Below are 12821 nucleotides of genomic sequence, written 5' to 3' on the forward strand. Positions count from 1 at the left end.
GAAGGCCACAGGACTGAAAACGAAGGAATTCAACAACCATTTCTCTATCACTTACAAACAGTCATTGGTGGTAACTACAATTCACGCGAAAAGGCAAGGCACACTGGAAATTAAATTGGAGGCGTGGCTTAGTGGGGTGTGGCTATCAGTTAATTATTTTTGGCCGCCCATTAGTGGAAGCACATCAATTTAAGTGATCTATGGTTATGCCAGTTTGAAGTCTATGCACAGTGATATACAAAAGTATTCACCCACTTGGCATTTTTCCTATTTTGTTGCCTTACAACCTGGAATTAAAATTGATTTTTTGGGGGGGTTGTATCATTTGATTTACACAACAGGCCTACCACTTTGAAGATGCAAAATATTTTTTTATTGTTAAACAAATGAGAAAGAAGACCAAACAAATTGAAAACTTGAGTGTGCATAACTAGTCACACCCCCAAAGTCAATACTTTATAAAGCCACCTTTTGCTGCAATTACAGCTGCAAGTCTCCTGGGGTATGTCTCTATAAACTTGGCACATCGAGCCACTGCTCGATTTTTCAAGGTGAAACTGCTCCAGCTCCTTTAAGTGGGATGGGTTCTGCTGGTGTACAGCAATCTTTAAGTCATACCACAGATTCTAAATTGGATTGAGGTCTGGGCTTTGACTAGGCCATTCCAAGACATTTAAATGTTTCCCCTTAAAACCTTTTAAGGATAGGGTGCAGCATTTCCACTTTTGGATAAATAGTGTGCACAATTTCAACTTCCTGCTACTCATGCCAGGAATATGTTATATGCATATGATTAGTAGGTGTGGATAGAAAACACGTCAATCATGTCTGTGACTATAACAGAACTTATGTAGCAGGCAAAATCCTGAGGAAAAACTGTTCCGAATTATTATTATTTTTTCCCTCTGTCTGTTCCCTCAGTTGTCTTTGATAAGGGAAATTAGATAACGCCCATTTTACAGTTCCTACGACTTCCACAGGATGTCACCAGTCTTTGGAATTGGGTTGAAGTTAATCATTGGTGAAACAAAGAAGAGGCACATCCTGGAACAACGTTACACTTTTGATAGTTACGCAAGAGGGAAAATGGTGCATGTTTTGTTTACTTGCTGTATCGAATACAGATTCCCCCGTCTACAATTTGATCGATTATTAACGTTTAAAAATACCTAAAGTTGTATTACAAAAGTAGTTTGAAATATTTTGGCAAAGTTTATAGGCAACTTTTGAAATGTTTTGTAATGACGTTGTGTTTTGGAAAGCTGTTTTTTTCCGGATCAAACCTTCTTTATAAATGAACATTCTGGGTATAAATGGACGGAATTAATCGAAAAAAAGGACCAATTGTGATATTTATGGGACATATTGGAGTGCCAACAAAGAAGCTTGTCAAAGGTAATGCATGTTTTTATATTTTATTTCAGTGTTTTGTGTAGCGCCGGCTACGCTAATTATTTTGTTTTACAACTCGTTCAGGTGGTTCAAGGGGGGTGCATGCTATCAGATAATAGCTTCTCATGCTTTCGCCGAAAAGCATTTTTAAAATCTGACATGTTGGCTGGATTCACATCCAGTGTAGCTTTAATTGAGTACCCTGCATGTGTGATGTAATGAAAGTTTGAGTTTTATAGCGTTTTATTTGAATTTGGCGCTCTGCTTTTCCCGAGGCTATTGGCCACTTGAGATGATAGCGTCTCCCTATCCACTCAAGTGTTGCTTTGCAGTATGCTTAGGGTCATTGTCCTGCTGGAAGGTGAACCTCTGTCCTAGTCTCAAATCTCTGGAAGACGGAAACAGGTTTCCCTCAAGAATTTCCCTGTATTTAGCACCATTCATCATTCCTTCAATTCTGACTAGTTTCTCAGTCCCTGTCGATTAAAACATCCTCACAGCATGATGCTGCCACCACCATGCTTCACTGTGGGAACGGTGTTCTCGGGGTGATGAGAGGTGTTGGGTTTGCGCCAAAAAAACAAATTTTTTGTCTCATCTGACCAGAATACCTTCTTCCATATGTTTGTGGAGTCTCCCACATGCCGTTTGGCGAACACCAAATGTGTTTGCTTATTTTTTCTTTAAGCATGGCTTTTTTCTGGCCACTCTTCCGTAAAGGCCAGGGCTGTGGAGTATACGGCTTAGTGGTCCTATGGACAGATACTCCAATCTCCGCTCTGGAGCTTTGCAGCTCCTTCAGGGTTATCTTTAGTCTCTTTGTTGCCTCTCTGATTGATGCCTTCCTTGCCTGGTCTGTGAGTTTTGGTTGGCAGCCATCTCTTGGCAGGTTTGTTGTCGTGTCATTTTCTTAACATTTTTTAATAATGGATTTAATGGTACTCTGTGGAATGTTGAAAGTTTTGGATGTTTTTTTATAACTCAACCCTGATCTCTTCTTCTCCACGACTTTGTCCCTGACCTGTTTGGAGAGCTCCTTGGTCTGCATGCTGCCGCTTGCTTGGTGGTGCCCCTTGCATAGTGGTGTTGCAGACTCTGGGGCCTTTCAGAACAGGTGTATATATACTGAGATCATGTGACACTTAAAGTCTACCTAACTAATTATGTGACTTCATAGGAAAGGGTGTGAATACATATACACGCATCACTTTTCTGTTTTTGGCTGAATAAGGCTGTAACGTAACAAAATGGTGTAACACTTAAAGTGTACATTCCCTAACACTGATAAAGTTTAACAGCATCAGCACTAAGCACAATGTTAATTTAAAACTGAAAATTGTGGACTCCTATAGATAATGCCCTAGTGTTAAATTGAACACTGTTTAGTGTTGATTTTTTACACTGGAGAAGTTGCCCCGTAGTATACCTTTTGAATAAACATCACCCTCCACAGTTTAGAAATAAATGTTGTTTATCTTTAACATACAACCGCAAACATAATGAGAGGACCTATGACATGAAAAGCAAGCTTATCTCCCAACTTAAAATGATTGTCCCTAATTTGAGCTTTTCCTCTCAGATGGCGAATGGGAAGATTTCATCAGCATCCACAAAATGTGACCATAGAGGATCACATATTGGAACTGAGGAGAAAGAGAGAGAGAGAGAGAGATGAAGCAACAGATGGGTGTATTTGACAGAAGTACGGCTCAGAAATTGTGAAATATGAACATGTCAAACGGGAGGTTTCTTGGCAGATTGTGATTGAAGTAATCTTTAACAGCATAGAGGAGACATTTCTGTGCGGAAATGGCATATTCCGTCAATTCTTGAATAATTGGAGTCTGTGTAAACCTTGAAACTGGTCTTGATAAAATAACTGATTTGATTTGTGATCAGAGTGATCAAATTAAAATGATACTCTGAGCATATATTATGATCAAGACAGTATACATCATGATTTAACAGGTCCAAATCAAGATTGTAACTTTTGTCAGCATGGTTTTGCAATGCCAATGCAGGATCCAAGCCAAAGTAAATCTCAGTTGTCAATGCTGAACAGTAACACTGTGGTTATGAACAGCCAAGTGACGAGTCTCGGAAATCCCAGACCTAGGGCAACAACACTAGGTCTGGGGAACAATGGGGGGTTTCCTTGGCAACTTCGAAGCAGGAAAATAAAATCTTCCTTGGAGGGTCCTCTTCACACAGACAATTCTCCCAACAATTTACAAATTTGGGTAGGCAGGGCTTAAAATGTGGGCAGGAATTGTGCTCTTTGAAAAATAACAGAGACGGACCCAATAACAGACGTGGACCCGATGCGGACGCAAATAGCTAGGCTATTTATAGCCACAGACAGTCAGTGGTAGAATATTAGCTGTCATGGTGCAAACAAACTACTCACTTGCGAAATAGAAACTCAATGAAAATATCCATCTGGCTAGCTTCCAATTTTGTGTTTGGTGGGGATGTTTATCCCATGGCACAAATGGATAAGGCTCTGGTCGGACTTCCTATGTGTCCATTTCTGACCTGTTTCCTACTATACCAAACGGATGTTTGTACATGTGCAGATGGATGTGTATGCTGGAACATTATTAATGTGGGAGACAACCAGTCTGCCAAGGGAGACTACCTAGTGAGAGCTAATGGTGTGTCCCCCTTTCAGGCCCTTCCTTTTACTGCCACCGCTGATGGAGTGGATTCGGGTGGCAGTGGCACACACAGAACACAGGCGCAGCTTCTCTGTGGACAGCGATGACGTGAGACAAGCTGCCAGGTTGCTCCTGCCAGGGGTGGACTGTGAGCCACGGCAGCTAAAGTAAGACATGACATGGATGAACATACACAAGTACACACACACATAAAAATCTCTCTCAGACAGGCACACACAATTACTGAACACAGGATTGTGCATTTATTCAGACATACAGTGGCAAGAAAAAGTATGTGAACCCTTTGGAATTCTGGTTTTCTGTATGAATTGGTCATACAATTTGATCTGCTCTTCATCTAAGTCACAACAGACAAACACAGTCTGCTTAAACTAATAACACACAAATTATTGTATTTTTCTAGTCTATATTGAATACGTAATTTAAACACTCTGTGTAGGTTGGAAAAACTATGTGAACCCCTAGGTTAATGACATCTCCAAAAGCTAATTGGAGTCAGGTGTCAGCTAACCTGGAGTACAATCAATGAGATGAGATTGGAGATGTTGGTTAGAGCTGCCCTGCCCTATAAAAAACACTCACAAAATGTGAGTTTGCTATTCCCAATAAGCATTGCCTGATGTGAACCATTCCCCTAACAAAAGAGATCTCAGAAAACCCAAGATTAAGAATAGTTGACTTGCATAAAGCTGGAAAGGGTTACAAAAGTATGTCTAAAGGACTTGATGTTCATCAGTAAGACATTTTCTTTTATAAATGGAGAAAGTTAAGCACTGTTGCTACTCTCCCTTTGAGTGGCCATCCTGCAAAGATGACTGCGACTGCACAGTGTAGAATGCTCAATGAGGTTAAGAAGAATCTTAGTGTCAGCTAAAGACTTACAGAAATCCCTGGAACATGCCAACATCTCTGTTGACAAGTCTATGATACGTAAAACACTAAACAAGAATGATGTTCATGGGAGCACACCACAGAAGAAGCCACTGCTGTCCAACATTGCTGCACGTCTGAAGTTCGTAGAAGAGCATCTGGATGTTCCACAGTGCTACTGGCAAAATATTCTGTGGACAGATTAAACTAAAGTTGAGTTGTTTGGAAGGAACACACAACACTATGTGTGGAGTAATAAGGCACAGCACACCAACATCAAAACCTCATCCCAACTGTAAAGGATGTTGAAGGGAGTATCATGGTTTGGAGCTGCTTTCCTGCCTCAGGGCCTGGACAGCTTGCTATCATTGATGGAAAAAATGAGTTCCCATGTCTATCAAGACATTTTTCAGGAGATTGTAAGGCTATCTGTCCACCAATTGAAGCTCAACAGAAGTTGGGTGATGTAACAGCACAACCCAAAACACAGAGGTAAATCAACAACAGAATGTCTTCAACAGAAGAAAATACACCTTCTGGAGTGGCCCAGTCACTGAGTCCTGACCTCAACCCGATTGAGATGCTGTGGCATGACCTCAAGGGAGCGGTTCACACCAAACATCCCAAGAATATTGCTGAACTGAAACATTTTTGTAAAGAGGAATGGTCCAAATTCCTCCTGACCGTTGTGCAGGACTGATCCACAACTACAAAAAAAAACGTTTGGTTGAGGTTATTTCTGCCAAAGTAGGGTCAACCAGTTATTAAAACTAAGGGTTTACATACTTTTTCCACCCTGCACTGTGAATGTTTACACGATGTATGCAATAAAGACATGAAAACAAATAACTGCTAACGGAACCCCTCCCCCCAACATTCCGCTGAAAAGGCAGCGCAGGAAATTCAAAAATATTTTTTAGAAATATTTCACTTTCACACATTAACCTCTTGAAAGCTAGGGGGCACTATTTTTATGTTTGAAAAAATTACGTTCCCAGAATAAATGGGAACGTCTCAGGACAAGATGCTAGAATATGCATATATTTGACAGATTAGGATAGAAAACACTCTAAAGTCTCCAAAACTGTCAAAATATTGTCTGTGAGTATAACAGAACTGATATTGCAGGCGAAACCCTGAGGAAAATCCAATCAGGAATGCCTATTATTTTGAAAGCCTTCTGTTCCTATGCATGCCTATCCTCCATCAACCATATTCCTTTTTTCTCTGGCTTCCCTAAGGTGTCAACAGTCTTTAGATATAGTTTCAGGCTTTTATTTTGAAAAATGAGCGTGAAAGACTACATTGCGCAAGTAGATAGGTGGGGGCTCTCAGAGTGAGTTTTCGCGCTACAGAGTAAAGCCGCCATTTTTCCTCCCGCTGTTGTTGAAAAACCTACACACTCGGTTGATATATTATCAAATATATTTTAAAAACTACCTGAGGAATGATTATAAAAAACGTTTGACATGTTTCTGTGGACATTATGAAGACTATTTGGAATTTCCGTCTGCGTTGTCTTGACCGCTCTTTCCTGTGGATTTCTGAACTTAACACGACAAACAAACGTCTGTATTTTGAATATAAAATAATCTTTATGGAACAAAAGGAACATTTGTTGTGTATCTGAGAGTCTCGTGAGTGAAAACATCCGAAGATCATCAAAGGTAAACTATTAATTTGATTGCTTTTCTGATTTTCGTGACCAAGCTTCCTGCTGCTAGCGGGACATAATGCTTTACTAAGCTATTGATAAACTTACACAAACGCTTGTCTTGCTTTTGCTGTAAAGCATAATTTCAAAATCTGAGACTACAGGGTGAATAACAAAAGGCTAAGCTGTGTTTCGCTATATTTCACTTGTGATTTCATGAATATGGATATTTTCTAGTAAGATTATTTAACCGTTGCGTTATGCTAATTAGTGTAGTTGATGACAATTATCCCGGATCCGGGATGGGTATTTCCAAGAGCATTGATTTGAATGACAGTGTTTCCACCAGTATCAGTCTAATACGACACCTCATGGTTAATCATTTGATGGACATCAGTTGCTTGACAACCACCTAACAACATGTATAATCTGTGCAAGTGTTCTAAATAATCAACCACCTCTAAATGACGAATTGTTGGTTAAAAATGTCTGCATGCTGTTTTCATAAAGTGATTACAGGTGACAATATCATCAATTTTGTTTTTCGATTACAAAAAGGAGTTATTCGATTAAAACATTTTTATTGTCAATCATCCAAATTCGGCCATTGGAAACTTTCGCAGCTGCCACCATCAGGGAACTGTCGGCAGATAGCAGACAACATAGAATGGCAAAGGTTTCCTGATGTGCTGTCCCAGAACTCCTAGGCCCAGTGGACTATCTGCCAATAGCCTGTGTAGCAGAAACACCTAGAGACAGGGGACGTGGGGTATTATTAGTAGTTACAAAAGTCTTGGAGACATGACTCAAAGTAGTAGCTATACCGAAATGAAAAGTAATATTCATGACTTACTCATGAGTAATGTCATGGTGGGGCCCATGTTCCTGTCTATGGTTTGAGGGAAGATGACTCGAAACCTGGATGCAGGGTCAGACAAGAGATGTTCTGGCTTGGAGAGAGATTCTCCACCAAACCCAAGTACTGTAGGCATCAATCTCCCTGCAGCAGATTCTCTTTATTGTTGGGGTCATTGGAAGGCAGTGTCCACACTTGCACCTGAAAAATCAAACCAACTTTTGACAACAAAGACTATCATTGATATTTAGTGACAAGATGCCAATAGAAACGTGCACGTCATTTTGCAGCATCACTAGCCAAAGGGACTAGTAGCACAGGTTTAGTTCTGGCTACATTAATCTCCCCACCACCTGTCACCATGAATTGTAACTTTTCTGGACTGTAATGTTAGCTTGCTAGATAGCTAGCTAATTTTCTATATGCTAGGTTTTGTTGAAGACTCATTTACAACCTTCAAACAACGGGGATGCCGAGAACAAGGTCAAATGACACTTAGGTCAAATGTAAGACTTAGCTAGCTAAAGTGAGTTACTGTAGCTAGTTACGATAGCTAGCAAGATAGATCACTTACATACACAATTCCTTCCTCTTTACTCTGACGTAGCTTTTATAAGCTAGCCAGACACAATTCAGATTTTGTCTGTCAGATATTTAGCTTGGCCTACTAGATCATAATAATGTTATATAATGGCAGCTAGCTACTTCAGTTCAGCTTACTTACCATGATTTCTGACCAACACGCCACAAATTATCCTCAGAACACAGCTCCATCTCTCTCCTATCTCCGTTCAATCTCCTCCTTCTTGCCTGCTCCTCTCTGGTCTCTCGGTCTCCATTAAGGCTCACATTTATAAGGCTGTATAAAATGTAAGATGAAACTAATGTCATGTAGCTAAATATCATTGATCACCGCTCCCGGTGGTATAGACAGACAATCAATGGGCTCCTAACCAATTGTGCCATTTTGTAATATATTTTTCTGCCACCATATATTATGACCGAAAAGAGCTTCTGGATATCAGAACAGCGATTACTCACCTCGAACTGGATGAAGACTTTTTCTTTAACGAATCGGACGCTAAGGATTTACTGCTGATACCGGACCAGAACCAAATCCCTGTAATTCGCATGAACAAGACGGGACCCAGGTCCAGGTGCCTTGTGAGAATTAGTCGTTGAGTGGGTAACCCGCCTCTACCATCCGTCCTATTGGCCAACTTGCAGTCATTGGAGAATAAGCTGGAAGAGCTTTGTTCAAGACTGTCCTACCAACAGGACATTAAAAACTAATATCTTATGTTGTTTCACTGAGTCATAGCTAAAGTCCATGGAGAATAAGAGCACCTCCTCCTAGCTGCCCACTGCACTGAGGCTAGGTAACACTGTCACCACCAATTAATCTACAATAATTGAGAATTTCAATAAGCATTTTTCTACGGCTGGCCATGCTTTCCACCTGGCTACCCCTACACCTGTCAACAGCTCTGCACCCCCCATAGAAACGTGTCTAATTCTTCCCATTTCTTGTTCACCCAAATCCAGACAGCTGATGTTCTTTAACCTGTAGTGACACCCCATCCCGTGAACGGGACCGTTGTCATCACCTGACACTAATTAGCATAACGCAACAGACATAAATCTTCCTAGAAAATATTCCTATTCATGAAAATCACAAGTGAAATATATTGGAACAAAGCTTAGCCTTTTGTTAATCACCCTGTCATTTCAGATTTTCAAAATATGCTTTACAGCCAACGCTAGAGAAGCATTTGTGTAAGTTTATCATAGCCTAGCATAGCATTATGCCTTGCTAGCAGCATGCAACCTTGTCACGGAAATCAGAAAAGCAATCAAATTAAATAGTTTACCTTTCATGAACTTCGGATGTTTTCACTCACGAGACTCCCAGGTAGACAGCCAAAGTTAATTTTTTCCCAAAATATTATTTTTGTAGGCGAAATAGCTCCATTTGTTCTTCACGTTTGGCTGAGAAATCACCCGGAAATTGCGGTCACCACAACGCCGAAAAATATTCCAAATTAGCTCCATAATATCGACAGAAACATGGCAAACGTTGTTTAGAATCCATCCTCAAGGTGTTTTTCTAATATCTATTCGATAATATATCTGTCGGGACAATTCGTTTTTCACTAGGACCGATTGGAGTAATGGCTACCTCTGTATTTTACGCGAGAATCTCTCTCGGAGCCTCCATGTGACCACTTACGTAATGTGGCCGCCAACGGCTATTCTTCAACAGAAATGCGTTAAACTACGTCACAATGCTGTAGACACCTTGGGGTATACGTAGAAAGCGTAAGCTCGTTGATGGTACATTCACAGCTGAATAGGGAGTCATTGGAACGCAGCGCTTTCAAAACCTGGGGCACTTCTGGATTGGATTTTTCTCAGGCTTTCGCCTGCAACATCAGTTATGTTATACTCACAGACGATATCTTTACAGTTTTGGAAACGTTAGAGTGTTTTCTATCCAAAGCTGTCAATTATAGGCATATTCTAGCATCTTTTCCTGACAAAATATCCCGTTTAAAACGGGAATGTTTTTTTTCCAAAAATGAAAATACTAACACCAAGAGGTTTTTAAGAGCTGCAATGTCTGACCCCTATAAATCAGCTAGGTTAGACAATCTGGACCCTCTCTTTCTAAAATGATCCGCCGCAATTGTTGCAATCCCCAGAACTAGCCTGTTCAACTTCTATTTCGTATGGTATGAGATCCCTAAAGATTGAAAGGACCATTTGTTATGATACAGGGCCCTTGTGATTGCAACCAGATGAAGATGTTCAAAGGTAAGGGATTTATTTTATCGCTATTTCTGACTTTCGTGAAGCATCTGCTAGGTTGGAAAATGTTTTTAATGCTTTTGTATGCGGGCGCTGTCCTCAGATAATCGCATGGTATGCTTTTGCCGTAAATCATTTTTGAAATCTGCCAACACGGCTGGAATAACAAGAAGTTAAGCATTTAACTTCTTGCGACTAGCAATCCGGGAGCGTAATCATAGCCTCAAACGAATTAGCATAACGCAGCGGACATAAATACCCCTAGAAACTTTTCCTATTCATGAAAATCGCAAATGAAATATATTCAAACACAAGCTTAGCCTTTTGTTAATCACACTGTCATCTCAGATTTTCAAAATATGCGTTACAGCCAACGCTAGACAAGCATTTGTGTAAGTTTATCATGGCATAATGCTATGCTAGGCTCTGCTGGCAGCAGGCAACATTTTCACAAAAATAAGAAAAGCAACCAAAGTAAATAATTTACCTTTGAAGAACTTCGGATGTTTTCACTCAGGAGACTAGATAGCAAATGTTCCTTTTTTCCCAAAATATTATTTTTGTAGGCGATATAGCTCCCGTTTGTTCATCATGCTTGGCTGAGAAATTGACCGGAAAATGCTACCACTACCACTCCAAACTTTTTTCCAAATTAGCTCCATAATATCGACAGAAACACGGCAAACGTTGTTTAGGATCAATCCTCAAGTTGTTTTTAACATATATATTCGATAATATATCCGTCGAGGCAATTGGTTTCTCATAAGAAGCGATTGGAAAAATGGCTGCCTCAGTATTTTACGCAAAGTTTTCTGCGGGAGACACCATGTGACCACTTGCTAAATATGGTCCCTTAAGGCTATTCTTCAACGGAAATGTGCAAAAAGATGTCACAATGCTGTAGACACTTTGGGGAATACGTAGAAAACGTAAGCTCATTCGTAGCTCATTCACAGCCATATAAGGAGTCATTGGCATGAGGCGGTTTAAAAAAATGCGGCACTTCCTGGTTGGATTTTTATCTGGGTTTCGCCTGTAACATCAGTTCTGTTGCACTCACAGACAATATCTTTGCAGTTTTGGAAACGCCAGAGTGTTTTCTATCCGAAGCTGTCAATTATATGCATAGTCGAGCATCTTTTCGTGACAAAATATCTTGTTTAAAACGGGAACGTTTTTCATCTAAAAATTAAAATAGCGCCCCGTAACACCAAGAGGTGTGGATTAGTGGGACGCTACCGTCCATTTTCAACAATTTCCGGTGAAATTGAAATCACAAGTGCATTACATAAAAATACATCTGGTTGTTAAGCCAAGGTGTCAGATTTCAAAAAGGCTTTACAGCGAAAGCAAACCATGCGATTATTTGAGGACAGCGCCTAGCACACAAATGCATAACAAATTATTTTAATCCAGGGAGTTGCGACACGAAAGTCAGAAATAGCGATATAAAAAATGCCTTACCTTTGAAGATATTTCTCTGTTTGCACTCCAAAAGGTCTCAGTTACATTACAAATTGTCCTTTGGTTCGATAATGTCCTTCTTTATATCCTTAAAAACTCAGTTTAGCTGGCGCGCTTCAGTCAATAATCGACTCGGTTTCCCTCCAAAATGCATACAAAATGAATCCCGAACATTACCAATATACTTATCCAAACAAGTCAATCAACGATTATGATCAATCCTTAGGTAACCTAATACGCAAATAAATTATACAATTCAACTTCTTAGAGATAGGGGGCAGCATTTCTACTTTTTGATAAATAGCGTGCACAATTTCAACTTCCTGCTACTCATGCCAGGTATATATTATATGCATACGATTAGTAGGTGTGGATAGAAAACACTCTGAAGTTTCTAAAACTGGTTCAATCATGTCTGTGACTATAACAGAACTTATGTAGCAGGCAAAACCCCAAGGAAAAACTGTTCAGAATTTAAGAAACTTCTCCTTCTGACAGTTCCCTCAAGTGTCTTTGGCAAGGAAAATTAGATAGCGCCCATTTTACAGTTCCTACGACTTCCACAGTATGTAACCAGTCTTTGGAATTGGGTTGAAGTTAATCATTGGTGAAACGAAGAAGAGGCACTTCCTGGAACAACGTTACACTTTTGATAGTTACGCAAGAGGGAAAAAGGAGCATGTTTTGTTTACTTTCTCTATCGAATACAGTTTGCCCAGTCTACAATTTGATTGATTATTAACGTTTAAAAATACCTAAAGTTGTATTACAAAAGTAGTTTGAAATATTTTGGCAAAGTTTATAGGCAACTTTTGAAATATTTTGTAATGACGTTGTGTTTTGGAAAGCTGTTTTTTTCCGGATCAAACATGCTTTATAAATGGACATTTTGGGTATACATGGACGTAATTAATCGGAAAAAAATGACCAATTGTGATGTTTATGGGACATATTGGAGTGCCAACAAAGAAGCTCGTCAAAGGTAATGCATGTTTTATATTTTATTTCAGCATTTTGTGTAGCGCCGGCTATGCTAATTATTTTGTTTACAACTCGTTCAGGTGGTTCAGGGGGGTGCAAGCTATCAGATAATAGCTTC

At 39.9% G+C, this 12821-nt stretch overlaps 1 protein-coding gene across 4 annotated transcripts in view; it reads left to right on the forward strand.

Moving 5' to 3' along the window:
* LOC110500296 (ankyrin repeat- and BTB/POZ domain-containing protein 3-A) overlaps positions 1-12821 on the forward strand; it is a 206469-nt gene that overhangs the window by 117740 nt on the left and 75908 nt on the right. For 3 of the 4 annotated variants that reach the window (XM_021577600.3, XM_090214343.1, XM_090214344.1), the window contains exon 4: positions 4064-4216. In XM_021577600.3, the coding sequence (XP_021433275.3) occupies positions 4064-4216 (153 nt within the window). Of the gene's footprint in view, positions 1-1263; positions 1396-4063; positions 4217-12821 lie in introns of those variants that run through there. The other variant, XM_090214345.1, reaches the window with a different exon arrangement.

The sequence above is a fragment of the Oncorhynchus mykiss genome, chromosome 21, assembly GCF_057628025.1.
Source record: "Oncorhynchus mykiss isolate SJ-2025 chromosome 21, ASM5762802v1, whole genome shotgun sequence".
NCBI classification, from domain to species: Eukaryota; Metazoa; Chordata; class Actinopteri; order Salmoniformes; family Salmonidae; genus Oncorhynchus; species Oncorhynchus mykiss.